The following is a 25300-nucleotide window of genomic DNA, read 5'->3' on the forward strand; positions in this document are numbered from 1 at the left end:
CTCTAGAAGTTCTTCTAGACTTCTAGTTCTGTAAATTCTCCCTAAGCGAGAATCATCTACCCCTGTGGCTTCATCTACTGCAATACCCTGTTAACTTATAAATATATGTTGCTCCCGAGTCCCAGCCTTACTTATTAACTAGCCTCCTGTAAAGCTCCGTTTAGATATCCCCTGGGCCTTTTACCCTCAGCTGAACTCTTCTGTAAATCTGTGCCTCCTTTTATATTCTCAAAGAAGGTATCACCACCTCACGGTTCCTTAAAACGTGAAAATTACTCAGGACTCCTACTCCCTGTTTCTATGAGGAGTCACCAAATTCTGTCTGTTTTACTTTACTAGATTTCAGACATTTGCTGGTAGAATTTGAGCTGTGAGAGAAAAGAAAGAGAGAGGGAGAGAGAAGGAAGGAGGGGGGAAGGAAGGGAAAGAAGTTATAGATCATTTCAAGATTTTTAATGAAAAGTATGGGGTTTTAGGGAACATGTGGGAATCTGAGAGACTGGTTGAATGGAGGAGCCATGATTAGGGAACCAGGGAGAGGGAAAATTTGGAGATTAGATTATAGTAAGTACTCTTTTAGGCTTTTCTAATTGGGGTTAGCAGAATCTCCATGTAAGGATATGATGTAGGCAACTGGAAATAAGATCTAAGGTTCAGAAAAGAGCTTAGGTGTAATGATAGAGATTTATGAGTCACTTACAGAAAGGTGAGCATTGAAGCCATGGCAGTAGGTAAGGAAATTAGATAGGATGTTCCTTCTTGGGGCCCCTTAATGCAGCAAGTGGTCAAGTCAAAAGAGTTAGCTGCTTCGCGGTTTTGCCTTTAGATAAACCATTCATGCCATTCAAAGTCATTTTTTGTGTCCTTTGTACTGTGAGTTACTGATGCCAAAATAGGACAAGAGATAATATTTGGATGAGTTCAGAGTGAAGAATTTGCAGAATGTATTTTCAGAGCTTTTAGAGAATCATATGAAGGTATATTGTACTCCAATAAATTTTACATGTTCAAAGGAACTCCTGAGTTAAATTTTTATTTGACTTTATATGATATAGTAGTGTTTGACAAAGTATGATGAGAGGGCTACTTACACCGGAATTATCAAATATACTTACAAAATTTGAGATAGCTAGGCCTTACTGAGATCAGCTGAACCTGAATCTTTGGGAGTGAGGCCAGACTCCTCTTTAACATCTCAGAATTTGAAAATCACTGATGTACATGATGAAATTGCCACTGTATTAAATTTAAAAGCTGGGATCCTTATAAGATTGCTGTTTTAGTGTCAGAGAATAAAGGAGGCATCACTTCCCATTTGTAATCTTAAAAGAAATGCTAACTTATATTTACCTTTCTTTCAGTTGAGTGTGCGAGGGAAAAATAAAAAAGAGAAACTTGAAGATTTCTTTAAAAACATGGTTAAATCAGCAGATGGAGTAATTGTTTCTGGAGTAAAGGTAAAATTTTATTTGATTAACAGAGGTATTGATTTAAGGATTCACTTCTTTTAAAAGGGGGACAGATTGAGATTTCAGATGTGCAGATTATATTGGAGTAAAAGAGAAGTCTGGACAGTGGAATCCTTAGGCCTGGGAAACTGGGCTCCCTCCCAGGGTTCCACTCGTTAGAGAGGTCCCATCTCTAAGTGGTGAAAGGTCTGCAGGTCCAAGGGGATTTGCCCACGTGGAGTCCACGCCCCTTTCCCCCAGACCAGACCATTCTTCAGGTATCTAGAACCCCACATTTCCTTGCCCAAATCCCATGCCTTCTTTCGCATCCTGCATGGGCTGCTGCTTGAGTTCATCTGCCAGTGTGTAGACTGGGCCACTGGTGTGTACTCCACGGGCAGTCACGGGGTGGAGGGAAGGCACAGGGCAGAAGATCAGTGTGCAGGATGGAATGAATGTCCAGCCACGTGCACATGAGTCTCCTCTAGGTGCCTTAGAGAGTCACAGGGTTGGACACAGGGGCTGCCTCCATGTGTACACTTACCCTTGGCTGTAGAAATGTGTGGGACAGACCTGGGTTCAGATTTGAAGTTAGAAGAGCCCAGTTGAGGTTTTGGTTTAGTCTTGTAGTAGCCACATGACCTTGGGAAAAGTCAGTTTCTTTCTCTGAATCTCAGTTTTCCCATTTTCCCACCTAGCTCACAGGATTTTGAAAGGATTGAATAAGATAGTAGTGTGAAAATACTTACAAAGTTAATTATTTCCCTGAATAACACTGAAATTTTTCTTGATAATGTTCTAAAAATGGTACAATAATTGATTTATCTGAAAACTCTTACCATTAAAATGTAAGAGAAAATGGTTATATTGTATTATCAAGAAATACTATAAGAAAGAAAAATAATGCTACTTTGTCATCATTGCCTGTTTTTACAAATACATCTACAATAAAACTTACATGTAAAGTACTATTTGATTTATACTTTGATTTTGCAGAGGCAGGTCAGTTGATAGGTGGACAGGGCATGTGCTGTGGCTGCTTTCTGATAGACTCAGCTTTTATTTTGATGCTGCTTATGCGTTAATGTAGAACTTTTTTCTTACCATTACCTAGACACCACTGTATTATCATTTCTATAATTTTATTAAAGTAATAAACACTTTTTGAACATTTACAACGTGGTGTTTGGTAGCCCACATTTTCTTAATCTTCACTGCAACTCTGCAAGTTAGTTTTATCTCCATTTCTACTGTTTAGAAAACTGGTACGTGTGAATTACAGATTTTAAATGACATTTTGTCAGTACTAACTTTTGCTTCTGAGTTGTTGAGGTGGGTCTCATATTACATCGTTTCGGCTGGTGCTTTTTCAATAAACAGTTGCTGTTTTAGAAGGGAGGAAAGTACAGTTAATAGTTTTTATTTTTAATGTATTTCTAGCTTTGTTCCAAAGAAGATTGAAAATAGTGTTTAATATGAAAATTGCTCCCAAATAGCTAGTTTGGCCAGGTTCCCCAAAGCAGCCAGAGGGCACTAATGACTGAGGCCTGGCAGCATTCAGGAATGGCCTGTAGAATGCATTAATAGACCAAGAGAAATAGATTTTCACTTGTCTGTCAGACTTTCTTTCCTTTTTTTCTCAAAAGCAGTTGTTCATTCCCACTGTGAGAAATATATTTGTTGGAGAAGCAGGATTGTAGAGGCAGAACACAAGCAGGAACACGTTTCAGAGCACAACATGTGAGCATGAGCCGTGTGGGGAGCTCTGAGCCTTCAGCTGCAAAACCGTACATTTCTTACTTGATAGACAGAACACGTTTTTAAAATCTGAACTTGGTGAAATGAATGTAATGTCTGATTATTAGACGATAGTTTTGCTGTTTTACTGATGATCTTTTATGATTGTAAGGATAACAAAGTGACTTACATGTTAAACTAAAGCAAATGAGTGAAAAAAGCTCGTATTTTCTTTTGATCCCATAGGATGTAGATGATTTCTTTGAGCATGAACGAACATTCCTTTTAGAGTATCATAACCGAGTTAAGGATGCATCTGCTAAATCTGATAGGATGACAAGATCCCACAAAAGTAAGGTTTTTCTCTGTGGCTAAAGCTTACATTGTTATTGGAATAATTATAAAGTTACTATGTTATTTATGGTTTGTAAAAGTCTTGGTAAAGAGCAGTGATTCTCAAACTTTTTAGCAAATCTGTGAGGTGAAAACTATTTTCAGAATAATGCTATGATGTTTTCTGTCTTTTTTCACCATGTTGATATGTACACTGATGATGCAAAAGTTGTGGTGGATAAACTGCTGGTGCCTTAGCACAAATCAAGGCAGTGGCACCAAACTGTGCTAATAGTCACTATATTCCTTCCCACAGTGCATTTGCAGTTAAAATTCAATTAAGAATGTCCTTGATGAAACGGTGAAATGTATTACTTGTAGTAAATCTCTTCCCTAGTACTTTTTTATATTCTAAGTGAAATGCGAGGTATGCATAAAGCACTTTGCATACTGAAGTGTGAACGTTCTCTCTAGTGAAGCATTTTAGCGACTGAGCTGCAACTGAACTAGCTGCTTTTTTCATTAGACACCATATTTACTTGAGAGAACAACTGACAAACTATGATTATTTAGACTTGAATATTTGGTAGACATTTTCTTAAAAATTAACTAAATGGGCCTGACACTTCAAGGAAAACAACTGACAGTGTTCATTGATAATGATAAAACTCAAGCTTTCCAGCAATAATTAGAAGTTTGGAAAAACTTGTATCAATCACCATGAGCTTGCTTCCCAGAAATTAAAGACTTGTCTAAGGAGATTGATGATAATGTTAGTGAATGCGGTATTGTTGATAATTGTATACTAAAGTGTGTCGACATTTGAAAGATCTGCATGATTCATTAAACCAGTATTTTCTAAATGATCAAAATCATGTATGTAAAAGATCCATTTAAAGTGCAAGATAGACTAATGGGGTTTTTAACAGCTTCACTGAGGTATAATTGATACCAATAAGCTGCAGTGTTCAAAGTATACAGTTGGGCAAGTTTTGGCATATGTGCGAAATCATCACTAGAATCAGTGTAAGGAACATATCCATCACCACCAAAAGTTTCCTTGTGGCTCTTTGTAATTCCTCCCTCCTGCCCCTGTCCCCAGGCCTCCACTGATCTGCTTTCTGTCTCTATAGACTAGTTTGCGTTTTCTAGAATTCTATATGAATGGAATCATGAATAAATGCTCTTTATTGTCTGGCTTTGAAATTCAACAGAATTATTTTAAGATTCATCCATGTTATTGTGTGTATCAGTAGTTTGTTCTTTTTTATTGCTGAGTGGTATTCCATTGTACAGATATACCATAGTTGTTTCTCCTTCCAGCTGTTGTTGGACGTTTGGGTTGTGCTAGCTTTTGGCTATTTCAAAATAAAGCAGACAGGAATCATCTATATGTAAGTCTTATATGGACATATGCTTTTGTTTCTCCCGGGTAACACCTAGAAGTAGAATGGCTGAGTTATATGTAAGTGTATAATTAACTTTAACACTGCCAAACTTTTTTCCAAAATTATTGTACAATTTTACATTCCTGCCAGCTGTGCATGAAAGTTCCAATTGCCCCACATCCTTGCCAACAAGGATAATCGGTCTTTTAAATTTTATCCATTCTGGTAGGTCAGTGGTAGTGTCTCAGTGTGGTTTTAATTTCCATTTCCCTAGTAACTGATGATGTTGAACATCTTTTCTTGTGTAAGTCCTCCAACTACATTCTTCTTTATCAAAGTTGTTTTGACCCCACTAGGTTCTTTACGTTTTCATCTGGATTTTATTTAGAATCAGCTTGTCAGTTTCTTCAAAAATTCCTGCTGGGATTTTGATTGGGATTGTGTAGAATCTATAGATCTATTTGGGAAGGATTGACAACTCGACGATACTAGTTCTTCTGATATATGAACATGGTATATCTCTCCATTTAGTTGGGTCTTTAAATTCTCTCAGCAATGTTCTGTAGTTTCCTTTGTACAGATCTTACACATCTTTAGATCCCTAATTATTTTTTGATGGTATTGTAAATGATGTGTTTTTTTACATTTCAATTTCCAGTTGTTTTTTGCCAGTGTATGAGAATACATTGTATTTTCAATATTGATCTTAGACCTTGCAACCTTACTAAAAATCAGCTCACTGGTTTTAGTAACTGTTTTGTAAATTCCTTAGGATTTTCTACATAGATGATCATACTCTAATAAAAAGTTACACTTCTTCCTTTCCAACTTGAATACTGTTTCTTTCTTTTCCCTGCCCCATTGTGCTGTGGCTGTACCCTCCAGTGCAGTGCTGATGGAAGTGGTGAGGGCAAGCAGCTTCACCTTTTTCCTTACCTTATGGGGAAAGCATCAGTCTTAAGCCATTAACTATGATGTTAGGTGTAGGTTTTTCCTAGATGCCTTTTATCAATTTGAGACAGTTGTCTTAAAGTCCTGGTTTTTCTGAGAGGGAATTTTTTTTTTTTAGTCAGAAATGAATGTTGGGTTTTGTCTAATTCTGTTTTTGCAATGATTGAGATAACCATATGGATTTTCTTTTTTAGTCTAGTAATTGGTTAATTGCACCGATTGAGTTTCAGATATTAAACCAACCTTATATTCTTGGGATAAGTATCACTTTCATCATTGGAGTTTATTGTAATAGAGTACACAGAGTTCATTGATAAGATTTTAGATTTCCCACTGCAACTAACCCTTAAAGACGACTACTTTCTGAGTAGAATATCCATAATAATCTGTAAATATTAATAAAATGCCTCTTCCTTTTCTGTTTGAGGCTAGATTTTTCTCCACATATTTGAACGAAAACAATGTATCACAGTAGAGTGAACGCAGAAGCAGATAAGAGAATCGAGCTATCTTCTGTTAGTCCAGACACAAAAGAGATTCACATAAATCTAACAATATCACTGTACTCACTAATTTTAAAATATATATGTATAGTTATTTTTCACTTGAAAAGTTATTATAACATAATGGGTTTTTTTGTTTGTTTTTGTTTTTGGAGGTGGAGGGGTAATTAGGTTTGTTTATTTATTTAGTGGAGGCACTGGGGATGAACTCAGGACCTCTTGCATACTAGGCACATACTCTACCACTGCTATACCCTCCCTCTAATGATTTTAATACTGTTATTTTAAAATAGTTAAAAAAATTTTTTTAATACAGTACATATTGATCGATATAACCCACATAACAAAAGCTCTTTAGGACCCTCAGTAATTTCTAAGAATGTAAAGGAGTCCTAAAATCAAAAAGTTTGAGAACCTCTGATATAAGACAGGTCAGTAGATACCTAGAAGTGCGACCCTCCATTTTGGAGTATTGTTATATGCCCTGATAAAAAGGAGGAAGTAAAGTAAGTCTCTGGCTTGTTAACTTCTATTCTTGTGTCTTTCTTTTGAGGGGATTAAGAGTTATTTTTGTATTTTATTTTCTTATTTTCTTTGTGATGTGCAGATTTTTTCTAATGAAGTAATAATTCATAGTTGCCTGTTCAGCTATATAGTATAAGTGTGGGAAACTGGAATTCCTTCCTAGATTCATTACTGATTTGCTTTAGAGCCTTGGGCGAGTCACATAATTGGTCTGTGTGGGTTTCCTTGGTTATAAAATGATACTAAGGAAAAATGTCTCATCCTTTTACTCCTCTGTTAAGAAAAGCTTTTTCCCACCCCATCCTCTCCCTGCTCCTCCATCAGGACCCAGATTTACTCCTGCTCCCCACGCACACCCAGAGTCACATAGCTCACTCTGAGGGCTCCAGCTGCACCCTGTTTGCCTTACTGGGAAACCCCACATTCCACCCACCCAAACTAGGCCCTGGCACCAGCCTGCGGCACTCCCCTTCCCCCAAAGAAGAAAAACTTTGTAAATACCAAGTGGTACATACTAGTGTTGACTGTAATAATTAGAAGTACCCTTCAGTTTAGATTTGATGATTTAAAATGGGTGCCTACTATATATACTTTTAAAATTTCTTTAAAATTATTTAGTTCGTAAACATTGGCATGTCTGATATGTGCCAGCCATCGTGTTTGGCATTGATTTCAAGATGAAGAAAATAACTGTCTTTACCATTAAGGAGTTAATAATTTTACAGGTGAGATAAACACTAAAAGCAAAAAATTATAACATATTATAATCAGTCCTATCATAAAGATATATATTAGTGCTATGGAAACAAAGAATGACAAGGGTCAAGGGGGTGGAGGGTGGGAAGGGATAGACTGGGATTTCAAAATTGTAGAATAGATAAACAAGATTATACTGTATAGCACAGGGAAATATATACAAGATCTTATGGTAGCTCACAGAGAAAAAAAAGTGACAGTGAATATATATATGTTCATGTATAACTGAAAAATTGTGCTCTACACTGGAATTTGATACAACATTGTAAAATGATTATGAATCAATAAAAAATGTTTAAAAAAAAAGAATGACAAGGGTCATCTGTTGAAAAATGGCAGAAAATATTAGTGATTCTTATTAATTCTATTTATTTGGCCAAATGGAATGGTGCTTTAAGAGGATGATAGTGAACCTATTTTACAAAAATACAATTATTACATATAATTAATTACATTACATATACAGTGGACCCTTGAGCAACACAGGTTTGAACTATGTGGGTCCTCTCTTACGCAGATTATTTTCAGTGAATATGTACCATAGCACTACACTATCCAAGACTGGGTAAATCTGCAGATCCTGAACCGTGGATACAGGGGCAACTGTACAGTTAAATAAGGATTCTCCACTGCGGGGAGGGTCAGCCCCCTAGCCCCTACGTTGTTCAAGGGTCAGCTTTAATAAAATTTTACAAAATTGAAAAAAAAAATTTTTGTAATTAATGAGCTTATCCTGGGTTATGAAAATTTAAACTTTTCAACTCACTGTGATGTATAAAATTAAGACAGTTTGTCTATTTTTCATGATCACATAATGCTGTAATAGCTAAGGAGGGAGGGTAGTGTTCTCAGAGCCAGATATTAGAATACAGGAATTTCTTGCTCTAAAAAATAATTTCAAGGTCAGCTTAAATATGAAATATTAATATATTCAATATTAAGCACAAAAACCTTTTTTTGAGTTTTTAAATATCTTTATTTTTAAATAATAATTTTAGACTTAAAGAACAGATTCAAAGGTAGTACAGAGTGTTCCTGTATAGCCTTCACCAGCTTATTCTGATGTTAACATCGTATACTACTATGGTGCAGTTGTCAAAACTAATACATTAATACTGGTATAATACTCTTAACTACACTGTAGTCTTTATTTGGATTTCCCCAGTCACAAAAACCATTTTTGATTCCTGCCTCTCAATAAACCAACCTTTAAGTGATTTTTAAGTATTACTTATTTATTTTTTAACTTAACCTTTTAGGGTAAGATAATGATGAAAAGCCTCATATTTTAGAAGTTACTGTTGAGAGTCTAAAGTTTGTACTCAAAGTTTCTTTATAAAAGATGCCAGAATAGTTGTTTTGAGTAACAATAAGTAGAGTCACCAAATTTCAGCCTTATCAGTTGAATGTAATTTTGTGCAAATTAAAAAAGTATAAAGATTACTGTTTTATTAGGGAATAAATACATTTTTTTAAAAGCCTTATAAAAATACTGCTAGTATAAGGGAGAATTTCCATATAAGTATTCATGTCATGGATTTCATTAATAATAGCAAATATTTGTGTAGTACTGTACATACTGTGTGCCAGCTACATAGTAACATTTACTAACTCATTTAATCCTCCAAATAATTATGTGATGTGGGCACTATTATTTTCTCTATTTCCAGATGAGGAAACTGAGGCACAGACAGGTTAAGTGATATGCCCAAGGTTGTACAGCTAGGAAATTGGCAAGCTGGGATTGGACAGTTTGGTTCCAGGTCCATGCTCTTAACCATTGCACTATATTGTTCTTTTTCTGAAATTAATAGAAGCTCCATTATAATCTTTTCTCGACAAGTGCATTGTCCTGTGTTGTCCTGTGGGGCAAGCCCTAGGAAGAGTACTGTGCAGAAGTTGAGTACTTTGCTTCCTAGCACCCAGGGGTAATGGTGCCACTATTCATCCAGCTTCCCAAGCTCCTACCTCAGGTGTGCTGTTTGTAAATCCTACCTATGACATTTACTAAGTATCTTTGAGCTTTGTTGGTTCCTCTCTGCTCTTACTGTTCTCACTCCCTTAATCCTGACCCTCAGCATCTGACACAGCAGCTTCCTGGTTGGTCAGTCTGCCTTTTTTGTCTCTCCACTCTTGGTCTTTATTCCAGGCAGCAGAATTTTTTTAATCTAAAATCTTTATCTGGTTGATTTCACTACTACTAGGATTTTAAAATGTTTAATAACATCCATTCCCAAGAGCTCAAATCCAAACTCTGTCATGGCTTACAAAACCTTTTTTCCCCCAAGTTGCTTCCAATTTATTTCCCATCTTCACCTCTTTCCACTCCCCTGTGTACCCTGCAGTGCTCTCTGAATATACTTTGCTCTTTTATATCTCCCTGGCCTTTCTCCATGCTCTCCTGTTTATCCAGAATGCCCTCTCCTCCACTTTGCCTGGAAAAGATTTGCCCATCCTACAAGCTCCAACTCCTTCTGTCTTGTCTGTAAATACTTTCCTGACTCACTCAGGTGGAATCATCTGTTTCCCCTGCTCCCAAAGCAGTTTGTATGTACTTCTAATGTAATATTCATCATATTGTATTAGAGTTTTTGTCATTCTTTCACTAGCCTTTGTGTATCTCATATTATATACACAATTTTGGGCAGATAGATATTCAGTAACTATTTTTAAATCAATAAATAAATATATTTAAGTTCTTAATTTTTCCATAGGTGCTGCAGATGATTACAATAGAATTGGTTCTTCATTATATGCTTTAGGAACTCAGGATTCTACAGATATATGCAAGTAAGGATTCTGATTTAAAACATTACCTCTAAATAAAACAAAATTTTTGTTGGCAGCCTGAGCACACAGAATACTTCTGACCCAGCAGGCAGGGAGAAAGTCAACCTTCCCATGTTTTATCTGACACAGACCTGTCAAAGCAAGTTCTTTATAGTAAAGCAAAGTTCATAAAATTAGTATTTTAGCTTTCAAAAGTATTTGCCCTAATCCAATTATAATGTCACCTATAATTACATACTTTACAGAATACCCTTTAATAGTTTGGCATTGGGTTATATTTTAGTTGGTGTCAGCATTTGAGAGATAGACTTTTTAGTTAAAAATGAAAGTGAATCTGAGGTAGAAATGGGTTATTCATTTCTGTTATTGTCCAAAACAAAGCAGCTCTATTTGAAAATATTCCAACTCTAGTATTTTCCTTTTAAATTAGCTTTTTGTCTCTTTGGATGTGATTGTTCTGTACTTCTGTAATAATTTGAAGGTATAGACTTTAGTATTTTTAAATTTTTAGTGTATGGCTTAGACTGTTGAAAGATTTTCTGTAACAAGATTAAGAGAGTCTGTTATATGGGTGGAGATACAGAGAGACTTTTTCAACTAAATTAAGTCTACAGTGAGCAGGACTGTTAAATATTGTAATGAAATAAGAATGCTCATTATTAATATGGTTTGTGGCACATTCTCTGAACATTTGAAATAGAAAATTATTTCAAAGGTAGCTTATGATGAAATATTTTTCCCTTCTAGGTTTTTTCTTAAAGTTTCAGAACTATTTGACAAAACAAGAGTAAGTACTATTAATTAACCTTTCTTTGGGAGTATAAATCTCTGAGTACAGTAGTGTTTAACTTGCTGGGCTGTGTTTAATTGAGAAAGATGAATTATACTTCAGAAAGATGAGGCAAATTTAGATTTGAAAATGAGAGTTTTTCAGGAATTTTAATTTTTGGTGTATATGTAAAAGTTCATAGTCTTGATCAGAAAACATGTTAATTATGGTGACTGAGTTTACTTTTATGAAGAATGATCCTTTCCTGGGGCTTTGTAAGCTAGAAGAAAATCTTGGATTCGTTACTTTACCAAGATGATATTGCTTTTGATTCCCCGTGCCACACTGGTTTAAAGGTGAGTTGTATCAATATAAAACAAGTATACAACTGCAGAAAGCTTTCATTCATAGTAGTAATAATTTAATACTGATATAGTCTTGGTTTTTAAGGGTCATACTTGTGAACATTGTGATCATTAAATAATATTTAACGTTTTTATCAGTTGATAGAATAGTGAAAATGTTCATTAGATGTTTAATGGTCCTTAGCTGAGAGTGGTGGTGGCTAGTCCATTGTAGAAATCTGACTTCAGCATGACCTTGTCAGTTCAATTGTGTGTAGTAGAGACAAGAGGAGACATTCTCTCACATGGGAAAAGTTCTTATCTATGTCAGTGTCACAGTTGGGTCCATACAGCCTCTTTCCTGCCTTTGTTATCTGTACCAGTGAACATTTTCTAGGAAGATGTAATTGTGTGTGTGTGTGCATTTACATTCAAAACAATGGGTAGGGTGAGAGGGTGAGTTTGGGGGAAGGGGGAAAGAATGGGAATCTATCACAAAATAGCCTTATGTGTCAGTTCTTTCAGAAGCAGACAGCAAGATGGGATTAGATGTATAAGAGGTTTGTTATGAAGAACAAAGGGAGAGGAGCAGGGGTAGACAGGAGGAGCCTTCAGATCACAGTGCAGGTCTGCACCTGCAGAGGGAGAGGAAGGACTGAGTTGGAACAGTTTCAGGCTGTAGCGCAGTTCTAAGAAAGCTTTGTCCAGGTCAGAGGAGAGTCCCTGAGCCAGAGTTGCCCATCGGAGGAGCTGTGCATCAGACAAGAATGGGCTGACACTGCTACCTGTGCTCTGTCAATTGGTGCATAGCCGAGGCCAGGACAGGAGGATGGAAAATAACCTTGGTGTAAACATGGTTCTAGATCCAGAGAGACCTGCATTTGGGGCTCTTAGTCAGCTATGCTCCTTGCAGCAAGCATTGCTCTCGAAGGAAATCTGGGTGGCACATTTCCATAGCCCCACGATTCTTATTTCCTTTAGCCTTTGAATGTTGTTCTGGTTATCACTGCTGTGTAACAACCATCCTAAAATCAGTAGCTTAAAACAGCAACCATTTTATGATGCAAATGAACTCGGGTTCAGGAATTCAGACAGGGCACAGCAGAGCTGGCTTGCCTCTGTTCCATGACCTCTGGGGCCTCATCAGGGAAGATGTGAAGGCCAGGCACTGGAATCATCTTAAGACTCTTTCACCCCCTCTGTCTGGGACTTGATACTGGCCTTCAGCAAGAACTTCTCTGGCTGTTGGCTGTTAACACCTACATGTGACTTTTCCATGGAGCTGCTGCTTCACAGCTTGGTAAAGAGGTTCCAAAAGTGAGCATCCCAGAAGTGGAAGCTGCTGGTGTTGTAAGGCCTGGACCTGGAAACTGGCACAGCAGGACTCATGGATTGGTCAAGCTGTCTTAGAGCCCAGATTCAGGGGAGAGGACGCATACCCTACTTCTTAATGGACGGAGAGGAGCCATACTTAAAAGCACTCAGCATCATCTGGCATGTTACCTAGATTTATCTAAATCAATTTTGAAGATACTTTGTGTCTGTGCTCTTGTCTTTTAGGTTAAGAAGTTCCATAAGTTTATTTTTCCATAAAGTACTTATTTTTTAAGAAACTTCAAGTTTTTCCTTTTTATTGAAGTATATTATGCATGTAGGAAAGAGCACATAGCACAAGTGTACAGCTCACTGAAATGTTTCAAATTTAACACACCCATATAATGAGCACCCAGATCAAGAAATGGAACTTTACCAGCAACCCAGATGCCCTGCCCCACTTCAGCTGCTTTATGAGTCACCACCTCCTGTGAGGCTAACCACTAGTCTAGCTTCTAACAGCAGAAATCAGTTTTATTTTCATATTTTATATAAATGCATGATGTAGTATATGTTCTTTTATGTCTGGTGTCTTTTACTCAACATTACATATGTGAGATTCATCAGAGTTGTTGCGTAGAGGTATATAGTTCCTTCATTCTTACTGCTGTGTAATTCTCCATTGCAAGAATATACCTAACTATTTATCTGTTCTACCACTGGTAGGCACTTGGATAATTTCTAGTTTGGGGCTCTTTACAAAGAGTACTGCTAAGACCATTCTTATATATCTTCAGCTGAACATGAGTATGCATGTCTGCTGACTGTAGGTCGCAGGAGGTCCCTGTGAAAAGCTTCTGTAGATACTGCCACATTGTTTCCCAGAGTGATTCGACCAACTTACCTTCCCACCAGAGTGAATGTGAGCGTTGAGCTGCTGCAGACGGTTATAGTATTTGGTATTTTTATTATTTTAGCCATTCTGGTAGATGCATAGGGTTTTTTAACTTTAACTTTTTATTTTGACAGTGATTTCAAACTTACAGAAAAGTTGGGAGAATAGTACAAAGAATTTTTATACATGTGTCACCCAGATTTCCTTAATGTTACATTTCCTACATTAGCTAAAGTTCTTTTCTTCCAAAAGTGTCCATATTTATTGTTTTCTGCCCTTTGTGCACATCTCTCTCTCTTTTTTAAGGTAAGAATTAATTTTAATGCAGCAATACAATTACCAGTGACTCCCCTTAGTGTCATCAGATGTCTAGTATGCAGATGTTCCCAGTTGTCTCATCAGTGGCTTTTTACGGTGGAGTTTGTTTGAGTCAGGATCCAAACGAGGTCCCCATATTGTATTTGGTTGATGTAATACATCCTTCTTTATCCTCTGTCTCTCTAGACCGAATGAAGTGTTCTCATCCTTTTAGTCTGACTTGATCCCAACTCAGACTAACCACATCTGTTTATTACTCTCTGGTGCCTTCGAGCACATTTTGTTGATGTTTTGACGTTATTTCCTGGTTGTCCACAGCAGGAGGATTGGCTTGAATTACCTAGTCTACTACTGTTGCCACCCTTTATTACTTTATAATCATGTGTATATATTGGTTGCCATTGAAATGAATAGAGAGAAAATACAAATGGAGTTGAAATATGATACTGAAACTCATTACAGCCAGAACTTGAGTCAAATATAGAGCCCTCCCATAAATTCACTAATCTCATTTGTTCTCATCTTTTTTGTGTTCATTTTGTCAGTTACAAAGGAAAGTAACAGGCTAGAAGAAAGGAGAAGGGAAGGAAACTTAGATTAAATAGGAATTGGTACCATAATTTCTTATAACTTTGATTTTTTTACAGTAGTTAAAGAAAACACAGTGTAGAATGTAAGTAATGATTAAATACCCAATTTTTCCCCTTTTTCAGAAAATAGAAGCACGAGTGTCAGCTGATGAGGACCTCAAACTTTCTGACCTTTTAAAATATTACTTAAGAGAATCTCAAGCTGCTAAGGTAACTTTATTCATTGTTTTTTTAAAATGAGCTATTTTAACAGGGAACTGTATTTGATATCTTGTAGTAACCTATAATGAAAAAGAATATATATATGTATATATATAACTGAATCACTATGCTATACACCATATATAACCCAACATTGTAAATCAACTATACTATAATTTTTAAAAAAATATTTAAAAAATTATTTTAGATTAAAAGTGAGTGAGCCATAAAACAAGGCATCTCAACTTTTCCCTTTGGAAATCTGTCTGTGTGCAACACTAAAACTCTTACTAATCAAAAAAATGTTGAATAAAAAAATCTAAGAAGCACTGAAGACCTAGTGGCTAAAATAGTCCAAATTCAATGTTAATTTATTAATTGAGATATTGTACAGAAAATTCCCATCTGATCAGTAGTGCTTTGAACATTTTTCTTTCATTCCTTATCAAATTATGAATAACCTTTTTAACCTGGAGGATTTCAGTAGTTCTAATACTGTCCATATCAAATTATTATAGATCAAATTAAGTCTTATAAATGATTTACACTGGATGAGTAGGGATAAAATAAATTGTTGATTTTTGAAGACATTAAATTTATTATTTTATTATATAATATGTAATTGTCAATGAGTAACTTTTTAGAAGATGACTCTAAAAGTAAATCCAAATTTTTTAGTAACCACAAGAAAAAATTGAAATTTAATTGTGAGAACTAAAACTACAGTGAGGAATCACTACACACCTTAATTAGAATGGTTAAAATGCACCACTCTGACAAAAATTATAGTAACTAGAACTTTCACGCACCATTAGTGGGAGTATTCTATAATACTTTGGAAAAGTTTTGCAGTTTCTTAAAAAATTGAACATACATCCACTCTGTGATCCAGTCATTCTAGTCCTAGGTATTAGAAAGCTTATGTCCCCACAAATGTTCACAACAGCTTTATTGTAATAGCTGAAACCTGGCAACAACCCAAATGTCCACCAACAAGCAGCAGAATGGATAAACAAATTGTGGTGTATTTGTGCAGTGGAATGCTACTTAACAATAAAAGGGAATAAACTACATAAGCATGCAACAGAATGGATCACTCTCAAAATAATTTTGCTGAGTGAAAGAAACTAAACAATAAAGACCATAGTTTACAGGAGCGTTCACTCTTGGTGGTGTACATTCTATAGGTGTGGCAGATGTATGATGACATGTGTCTACCATTATAAGTATCATATAGAATAGTTTCACTGCCCTAAGAGTCTCTGTACTCCATCTGTTCATCTGTCTTCCCCCAGCCTCTGTTGATTTTTTTTATCATCTCCATAGTTTTGCCTTTTCCAAAATGTCATATACTTGGGCCTGTTCATATTGGTTTCTTCACTTAGTAGCACACATTTAAGTTTCCTTTCTGTCTTTTCATGGCTTGATAGCTCATTTCTCTTTAGCAATGAATAATATTCTATTGCCTGGATACACCAAGTTTATTTATCCACTGACCTACTGAAAGACATCTTGGTTGCTTCCGTGTTTTGGCAATTAAGAAAAAAGCTGCTATAAACATCCATGTGCGGGTTTTTTTGTGGACATGTGTTTCCAACACCTTTGAGTAATAAGTATCAAGGAGCACAGTTGCTGGATTATATGGTAAGACTATGTTTAGTTCTACCAAACTGTCTTCCAGAGTGGTTATATCATTTTGCATTCCCACCAGCAGTGAATGAGAGTTCCTGTTGCTTCACGTCCTCATCAGTATTTGGTGTTGTCAGAATTGTAGATTTTGGCCATTCTAACAGGTGTATAGTGGTATCTCATTGTTGTTTTGAATTTGCATTTCCCTGATGGCATTTGATGTGGAGCATCTTTTCCCAAACTTATTTGCCATCTTTGTATCTTATTTGGTAAGGTGTCTGTCAAAAAAGGTGGGGGGGAATAATCTTTGGCCCATTTTTTACTTGGATTGTTCCTTTTACTATTATTAAGTTTTAAGAGGTCTTTGTATATTTTGGGTAGTAGTTCTTTTATCAGATACCTTTTGTAAATATTTTTTTCTCAGTCTGGTGGCTTGTCTTCTCATCCTCTTGACAGTGCCTTTTGCAGAGCAGAAATTTTTAATTTTAATGAAGTCCAGCTTACCAGTTATTTCTTTCATAGATCATCCCTTTGTGTCGTATCTAAAAAGTCATCACCAAGCCCAGGGTCATCGGGTTTTCTCCTGTACTTTGTGTTTTACATTTAGGTCTGTGATCCATTTTGTTAATACTTGTAAAGGGTATAAGGTCTGTGTATAAATTCATTTGTTTGCATGTGGATATCCAGATTTCCCAGCACTTGTTGAAAAGATTATCTTTTCTCCATTGTATTGCCTTTGCTCCTTTATTTTTATTTTTTATTTTTATTTTTATTTTTTGGTGGGGGTAGGTATCTAGGTTTATTTATTTATTTACTCTTGGAGGAGGTACTAGAGATTGAACCCAGGACCTCATGCATGCTAGGCAGGCACTCTACCACTTGAGCTATACCCTCCCCCCTACTTTGCTCCTTTATTAAAGGATCAGTTGACTGTATTTGTGTGAGTCTGGTTCTGGGCTCTCTGTTCTGTTCTATTGATGTATTTGTCTGTTCTTTCACCAGTACCACACGGCCTAGATTACTGTACCTTTACAATAAGGCTTAAAGTAGGTAGTGTTCGTCCTCTGACTTTGTTCTTCTCCTTCACTGTTGTGTTAGTTATTCTGTGTGTTTTGCCTCTTCACACAACGTTTAGAATCAGTTTGTCGATATCTATAGAATAACTTGCTGGGGTTTTGGTTGGAATCAATTACTACCTAATTAATCTTACCTACTTAATACCTAGGTATTTTATTTTCTGGGGTGCTAAATAATATAAATGATATTGTATTTTTAATTTCAAATTCCACTTATTCATTGCTGGTATACAAGAAAGCAATTTACTTTTGTGTACTAATGTTGTCTCCTAAAACTTTATTACACTCATTTATTAATTCCAGGAGTTTTTTCTACATAAACAGTCATGTCATCTGTCATCTATAAACAAGAGACAGTTTTATTTCTTCCTCCCAGTTCTGTATATTTCCTGCTTTTTCTTTTTCTTTTTGCATTAGCCGGGACCTTCAGTATGATATTGAGAAAGAGTGGTGAGATGGGATGTCCTTGTGTTATTCCTGGTATTAGTGGGAAAGCTTCTAGTTTCTCACCACTAAGTATGATGTTAGCTGCAGGTTTTTTGTAGATGTTCTTTATCAAGTTCAGAAAATTCCTCCTATTCCTAGTTTGCTGAGGATACAATCAATTGATTGTTGACCGAGTGCTAAGACAATTCAGTGAGGAAAAGAACAGACTTTCAACAAACAGTCCTGGGACAACTGAAGGGTCACATGAAAAAGACCTTCCTCACACTGTGGATAGAAGTTTACTCAGTGGATCAAAGATCTGAATATAAGGGCTAAAACTATAATGTTTTTAGAAGAAAACACATGAATCTTTTTTATAAAATAGTACCTTAATTAGGCATTGATTTCTTAGATATGACACCAGAAGCACACCAACCAAAGAAAAGTAAACTGGACTTTATTAAAATTCAAAAACTTGGTTGTCTAAAATTTTGTATATCAAAAACACTATCAAGAAAAGTGAAAAAAACCCACAGAACCAGAGAAAATATTTGCAAATCATACAATTCCCTAGTAAGTGACTGGTATCCAGATAATGTCAAGAACTCTCATAACTCAATAAGAAGATAAAGAGCCCAATTAAAAAATGGGCAAAAGACTTGAATAAATGTTTCTCCAAAGAAGATATACAAATGGCCAGTGAGTACATAAAGAGATGGTCAACATCACTAGCCATCATGGAAATGCATGTCCGAACCACAGGGAGGTAGCAGTTCCCATGCACTAGGACAGTTGTAATCAAAGAGACAGATAACGGTGTTGACAAGAATGTGAAGAAGTTGGAACCCTCACATAGTTTTGGTGGGAATGTAAAATGGTGCCATCACTTTGGAAATAGTCTGGCAGTTTCTCAGAAAGGTTCAGTGTAGAGTTATGAGGTGATCTAGCAATTCCAGTCCTAAGTAATGAGATATGAAAGAGAAATGAAAAATGAAAACATGTACACACAAAAATGTATGTTCATAACAGCGTTATTGTGAAATAACCAAAAAGTAGAAACAAATGTCTGTCACCTGATGAATGGATAAATCAGTGTGTTACATCCATACAATGAAATATTTTTAGCAATAAATTAAAAATTGATTCATGCTATAACATGGATGAACTTGAAACTTTATACTAAGTTAAAAAAACAGACACAAAAGGCCACATATTATATGAGTCCCTTTTTTAATGAAATGTCCAGAATAGGCAAATCTATAGAGACAGAAAGCAAATTAATGGTTGTCCATGGCAGAATGTGGGGGGTGTGGGCGGAAATGGAGAGTGACTGCTAGTGGATGTTGGGTTTCTTCTTGGATGACAAAAATGTTCTAAAATTGGTTGTAATGATGGTTACACAACTCTGGGAGCATACTAAAAAACCATTGTGCACTTTAAATGAGTTGTCTGGTGATTGAATTATATCTCAATAAAGCTGTAATTTAAAAAACCATTTAGAAGAGTAACTGACAAGTGGTACTCACTGTACAGGTGTCAGCTCATGATGATTGAGGCGGTGGTGGTTGAAGGTAACTGCTAGAAACATGCAGCATATATTATTGTGAGGCATTCTGTTCTGTAGGATCTCCTCTATCGAAGATCTAGGTCACTAGTGGATTATGAAAATGCAAATAAAGCACTGGATAAAGCAAGAGCAAAAAATAAAGATGTTCTTCAGGCTGAAACATCCCAACAATTATGCTGTCAGAAATTTGAAAAAATATCTGAATCTGCAAAGCAAGGTACTTTTATTCTAACCTTTATTTATAAGGTATGTTTAGACTATTATATACATAGTTAATTCTAATTTGTTTTGTTCACAGAACTTATAGATTTTAAGACAAGAAGAGTTGCTGCATTCAGAAAGAATTTAGTGGAACTGGCAGAGTTAGAACTGAAGCATGCAAAGGTAGTGTCATATTAAAGATTTAGTAATTTAAGTGACATAATTTAGAAGTGAATCAGTTTTGAAACCTTATACTGACTTTAAAAAGAGAATCTTAGAATTGAGAGAGATTTTAAAGATCGTCTCATTTAAAGAATAGTATCTGTAATGTCTCTAATGGTCAGCTCTGCGAGAGTCTAGTGCCTAATGTGGAAAACAAGTATCAGTTTTTGACCAGGTGTTAAAAAAAATTGATCTTCCTTAATAAAAACATCACTTAAAAATGTATTTAATATTTGCTATCTTCAAAGGGACTGAAAATCAAAATGTATTCAGAATTCTCCAAACTGTAAATAAGTATTATGGAAGTTTGTAAAAACTGTTGAATGTTATTTTTGATACATGTATAGCATTTACAAGTCTAAAATTATTAAGCTAAATTTATTAAAATTATTAAAACTGCCTGAGATTTTTGGGACATGCTATAAATGAACACAAGTCGACTTCTTTGTAACTGTGACATATTGGTGGTCTAAGTTTTGTCACCTAAAATAAGAAAGATAAGTTTAATTCCTCCTCACAGTTTACCCTTTAGGTATTTAAACGTTTTATATTCTTTTTATATCTTCTCTTCTCCATGTCAGACATCCTTGGGCTAAATATTTTTCATCCCACATACCTCAACAAGCTTTTTATTGTATTATTGCCCTACTGCATTACCTTTTTAAAATACTATACCTGAAAATGGAAACACTTCTGCATACATGGACTGATAATTGTACACATTTCTTCCTATAGCATGTTTTATAGGTATAAGAGATTTTTTAACTGCCATACTGCTTGATTTGGCTATAATCACATTTTTTTCCTTCCCTCTTATAAGTCATTTCTTAAACCTCCCACCTTGTAGTTGTGTGTTTAATTTTTTTTTTTTAGTAATTTTTTTCATGGTAAGAAGGACATAAGATAAAATTTAGCATCTTAACCATTTTTAAGTGTATAGTTAAGTAGTGTTAAGTACATTCACATTGTTGTACAATGGATCTCTAGAACTTTTTCATTTATTGAGAATTTATTTTTTTAAATGTAATTGCAGGCCACATTTTTGTCAAATTTTAGCTTGTTTATTTTTAGCCCAGCACATTGAGATCTTTGGAATTAAGTTTTTGTGGGGAGGGTACTAGCTCAGTGGTAGAGTGCATGCTTAGCATGCATAAGGTCCTGGGTTCAATCCCCAGTACCTCCATTAAAAAAAAAGTATTAGTAGTATTCTGTGGGGAGATACTTGAGACTGTTAAATACCCCATCACTCAGCCAACACTGGACAATAGAACTTTGCGGCATAGTAGCAATATGCTGTAATCAGCACTGTCCAGTATGGTAGGCGCTAGCCACATGTGGCTATGAACACTTGAAATGTGGATAGTGCAACTGAGGACTTGAGTTTTTATTTAACTTTAATTAAGAGAAATTTTAATTATGTAGTTGCACATACTAATGGATACAGCACTGGCATTTCAATCTTGTACTGTTTTTAGCATCCATTCATGATTTTTGTCTGAATCAATTATTATGATGATAATTGCCAACAGCCATTTTCTAATTCCATCATTCTTTATACATTATAGTTGACTTTCTACTCTAAGGAGAGGGTTTTCTTTCATCACCATTTATATATCGATGTAACCTAAATGTACTTAAATTTGTCTTTACATAAAACATGCTTTGCAAATGGGCACTTAGGTGTGAATTTTATAGAATACTTTTGTAGGTAATCTTACTATTTTTATAAAAACTGCTATAAATCTATGCTAATGTGTATATTTTAATGGCCAAAAGAATGTGATAGCCTATCAGAAAATGTTCAGTATTAATCATTTGTCTTAACATCATTAATCTTAACTAATTTAAAGTTATGTGATTTCTAATACTGTATATTTTCAGTAAGACTCTTCCAAACTACTAGAACCTCACCGTTTATTTTCTCTTCCTTTCCAGGGTAACCTTCAGTTGTTGCAGAACTGCCTGGCAGTGTTAAATGGAGACACATAAGCCACACTCCACCTTCCAGTTAAAAAGGGCTGCCTTCCTTCAGATTTTATTTTATTTTTTCTTAATGATGTTAGGCATTTACTGCTCACTGGAAACAAAAGAAACAGCTGACAAAGTGCATCTACTCTCTCTCGGAGGATCGGGACTAGAGCGGTGCAGTCCATGGCGCCTCGGTCTGCGCGGTGGGAGGCTGCGCTCCTGCGCCTGCGCACCCGGCAGTTGCCCATCACCGAGCCCTCCTCCTCTTCAGAAGCCCAAAGTTCAGTCTTTTTTTAAGTAGCCTCTATAGCTGTGTTTATTTTATGAATATTACTTACGGCTGCCAATCTTATTTACCTTTCAGTAATTTCTGAAGTTTAACCCTTTAAAATGCATTGTTCAAACAAGATAACGATTGCCGTTACCTTTTTTTGAATTTTGTTTTTAAAAAGCATTGTACACACCACCTTAGTTCAATCTTGTATCCTGGTAAAGCATCTTAATCAGACTTATTTTTAATTAATGAACATTTCTTAGAAGTTTGGGACAGACTTTATGTAATCTTTATAAGTATGATTTCTGAAGAAAAGCAAATGCATTAGTATGTTTGCCTTAAACTTGTAGACTAAACCGACTATTGTCAAATAAACAGTGATAACAGTGATAGTTTTTAACTCTGTGGTCATTGTATCACTCTGAAATCGGGAGTAGCTATAATCTACTCCTACAAACGCTCTATAGTGCAGGTCTTAGTTTTTCTTTTTTCTTATTTCTTTTAAAATAGCATATTGAACCATGTTCACCGATCACTTTACAAAAGAATGAACTGCTTCTCTGTGTGTTTAGCACTTCATATAAGATGGAATTGGGCAGAGGCAAGTTATAGGGACAGCTGTTGCTGAAATACAGGAACGGAGAGTATGGTCTGTTACGATTTCCAGGATTCCATCCCTAGCTCAGCCAATCAGCCATGAGACACATGGCAGTGTACAGACTGGTATGTAGAGAGAAGTATATAGGAAACAGCACTTGTCAGTGGGGAAAGAGTGAGAATATTTGGAATAAAAGGGTACAAAAAGGATACTAACTGTGAGTAGTTACATTGCAAATATTCTTGCCCTTTTTAATGTGAATGAACGTTGTGTTGTTCCTAGTTTAAAATTAGATTGGGCAGTTGGATTTTTCCGCTGTCTTTCTCTAGCTTGTCTCCCGTGTGGAAACCACAGGTATTTGTGTTGGTCACCCCTCCAGGGGGTTCCTGCTTTGTTTTCCTAAACCGTCCTGGGTCTCACAGCTGTTGTGATTCCAGCCTTGCTCCGTGGCTTCTTCTCTTGCCTCACTGGTGCCAAGCAATGTTTCTCACTTTAATTGACGTTGTTCCTTGGTGGTGTTTGAACCGTTGATGTTTGTGTTGGCTGAGAGATCTGTGTGTTTTGTTCTCCATGTCACCTTCACTGGTGAGGATGTGGCCCTGGATGCCCACCAGTGCGTGAATGTGAGACCAGAGCCCTAGCTTGTGGATTTGGGTGCAGTCCCGTCACTGGCTGTCCCTGTGACCTCAGACAGGTTCCATTGACCTCTCTGCCTCAGTTTCTCTACCATAAAGGACATATTGACCTACCTCACAGGGGTGTTGTGAGGATTAATAAATGTTGATACAGTGCTTTGAAAATGTGAAGATGCTGTGTAAATACTAAAAAAATAAATAAATAAATAAAAGTACAGGGCAGAAAGCCGTACCATTTTCCACACATCCATCAGCTAATCTTTCTACTGACGTAGTCTTTTTCCGGGAAGAGGGTAGAGTGGAAGGTACTCCCTTAGCCCTTGGTTGACATGTTCTGAGTGCTTGAACTTGATGGAGTGAGGGTAGACTGGAAGCAGCAGTTACATATTACTGTGTGTGCGCGTGTGTGGTGGGGGTGTTTAATACATACATGCATAAATGAGTTGCCCACACTATGCAAATGTCTTCTCACTAACAAAATGTACAAATAAGGGAAAACATGTATGTTACTCCCTCGAGCACTTTGGTAAGATTCTACTTTGTCTAGAACAGTTGAAACATGTATTCCATAGCTCACTTAGTCTCATAAAAATAGCTAGCTCTGGATTGACTGCTGTTGAGTTGTGGCATTCATAAAACTTACTGATCATCTCCTGCCTAGGGGACACAAAGGTGAAATGAGAAGACGCGCAGCGGCAGAAACAAAGCCCTGCAATGGACAACCTGGGGTTTCCTCGGGTGTTGCTTTATGCTCCGAGAGGAAGAGCAGCAACCAGGTTGTAGGGATGGCCCTAAGGGAATCGACGGTGGGGAGAGATGAATGAAGCGTTCATGGAACGAAAGAAGGTTAGCAAAAAAAAATTAGAGCTGCTGGTATATCAGTGAGGCTCAAAGTGGAAAGATTGGTCTATACGAAAGTGGAGCTCAAAACGATGTTTTTTTAAGCGGGGAACTAGTGAGAATGGACAATGGTTAACCTAGCAAAAAAACAAATCGGATAAATAAAAAATCAAAACCCCAACCATACCAGTACTGAAACACGCTGAGTAACTTGTATCAGCTTATCAATCTTTATAGTTTTTTGGCCGAAAATACTGAAAACACGGGTAGAAAAAAAAAAAAAAACACTCTTAAAACAACTTACAAGTTACACACACGGCCTTAAACAAGAGTGTTACAAATAAAACGAAACTGATTTTGAAACTTACAAGCCAGGGGAAAGCGCGAACGCAGTCCCCCACTACCACAAATTATGCAGTCGAGTTTCCCACATTTGGGGAAATCGCAGGGGTCAGCACATCCGGAGTGCAATGGATAAGCCTCGCCCTGGGAAAACCACCTTCGTGATCATGGTATCTCCCCTGCCAGGTAAGTATGAGTTGCTAACCCCGCCTACACCCACACCCTCGCGCTCGCCCGGCTCTGCACCCACGGTCACTTCCCTCCCGCCGCCTCCGCGCTCTCGCCCCCTGCACGCCCCTCACCCCAGCTTCGTCCACCCCGAGAACAACCTCGGGAGCCTTCGAGTTATTCACACGCAGGACGTGGAGGCCCAGGCGGAATGTTCCCAGCAGCCTCTGCGCGCGTGCTCGTCTACATACGCCACGCCCCTGCCGGACATCCCTGGCGTCGTGTTCCTCCCTGTGCAGGAAGCTGGACCTGCTGTTCCCCAGCCAGCGCGCTGTGTCGGGGCCGGAAGGCGTTGCCGCGCGGTGACGAGTCGGGACGTGGAGGGGGACCTGGGAAGACAGACGCTCCCGTTCCCCGGTGCCTGGCATTTGAGGGGGCGGGTTGGGGCTCGGGTTTGATCTCACCTTCCTTTCAGCAAAAATGACACGCAGC

The 25300-nt window shown here is 36.9% G+C and overlaps 1 protein-coding gene and 1 non-coding gene across 2 annotated transcripts in view; one reads left to right on the plus strand and one right to left on the minus strand.

The window, feature by feature from the left end:
- SNX6 (sorting nexin 6) overlaps positions 1-22615 on the plus strand; it is a 42587-nt gene extending 19972 nt beyond the window's left edge. Inside the window, exons 7-14 of the mRNA XM_074365658.1 lie at positions 1362-1457; positions 3432-3537; positions 10356-10431; positions 11179-11218; positions 14785-14871; positions 19618-19777; positions 19859-19944; positions 21919-22615. Coding sequence (XP_074221759.1) covers positions 1362-1457; positions 3432-3537; positions 10356-10431; positions 11179-11218; positions 14785-14871; positions 19618-19777; positions 19859-19944; positions 21919-21972 — 705 coding nt within the window. The 3' untranslated portion in view covers positions 21973-22615. The remainder of the gene's footprint in view (positions 1-1361; positions 1458-3431; positions 3538-10355; positions 10432-11178; positions 11219-14784; positions 14872-19617; positions 19778-19858; positions 19945-21918) is intronic.
- Positions 22616-24670: 2055 nt separating this feature from the next.
- LOC123612102 (U1 spliceosomal RNA) lies at positions 24671-24834 on the minus strand. Its single transcript, XR_012507933.1, has one exon. It is a non-coding gene; the product is annotated as a U1 spliceosomal RNA (small nuclear RNA).
- Positions 24835-25300: the final 466 nt, after the last annotated feature.

This window comes from Camelus bactrianus, chromosome 6 (assembly GCF_048773025.1).
Source record: "Camelus bactrianus isolate YW-2024 breed Bactrian camel chromosome 6, ASM4877302v1, whole genome shotgun sequence".
Taxonomy (NCBI): Eukaryota; Metazoa; Chordata; class Mammalia; order Artiodactyla; family Camelidae; genus Camelus; species Camelus bactrianus.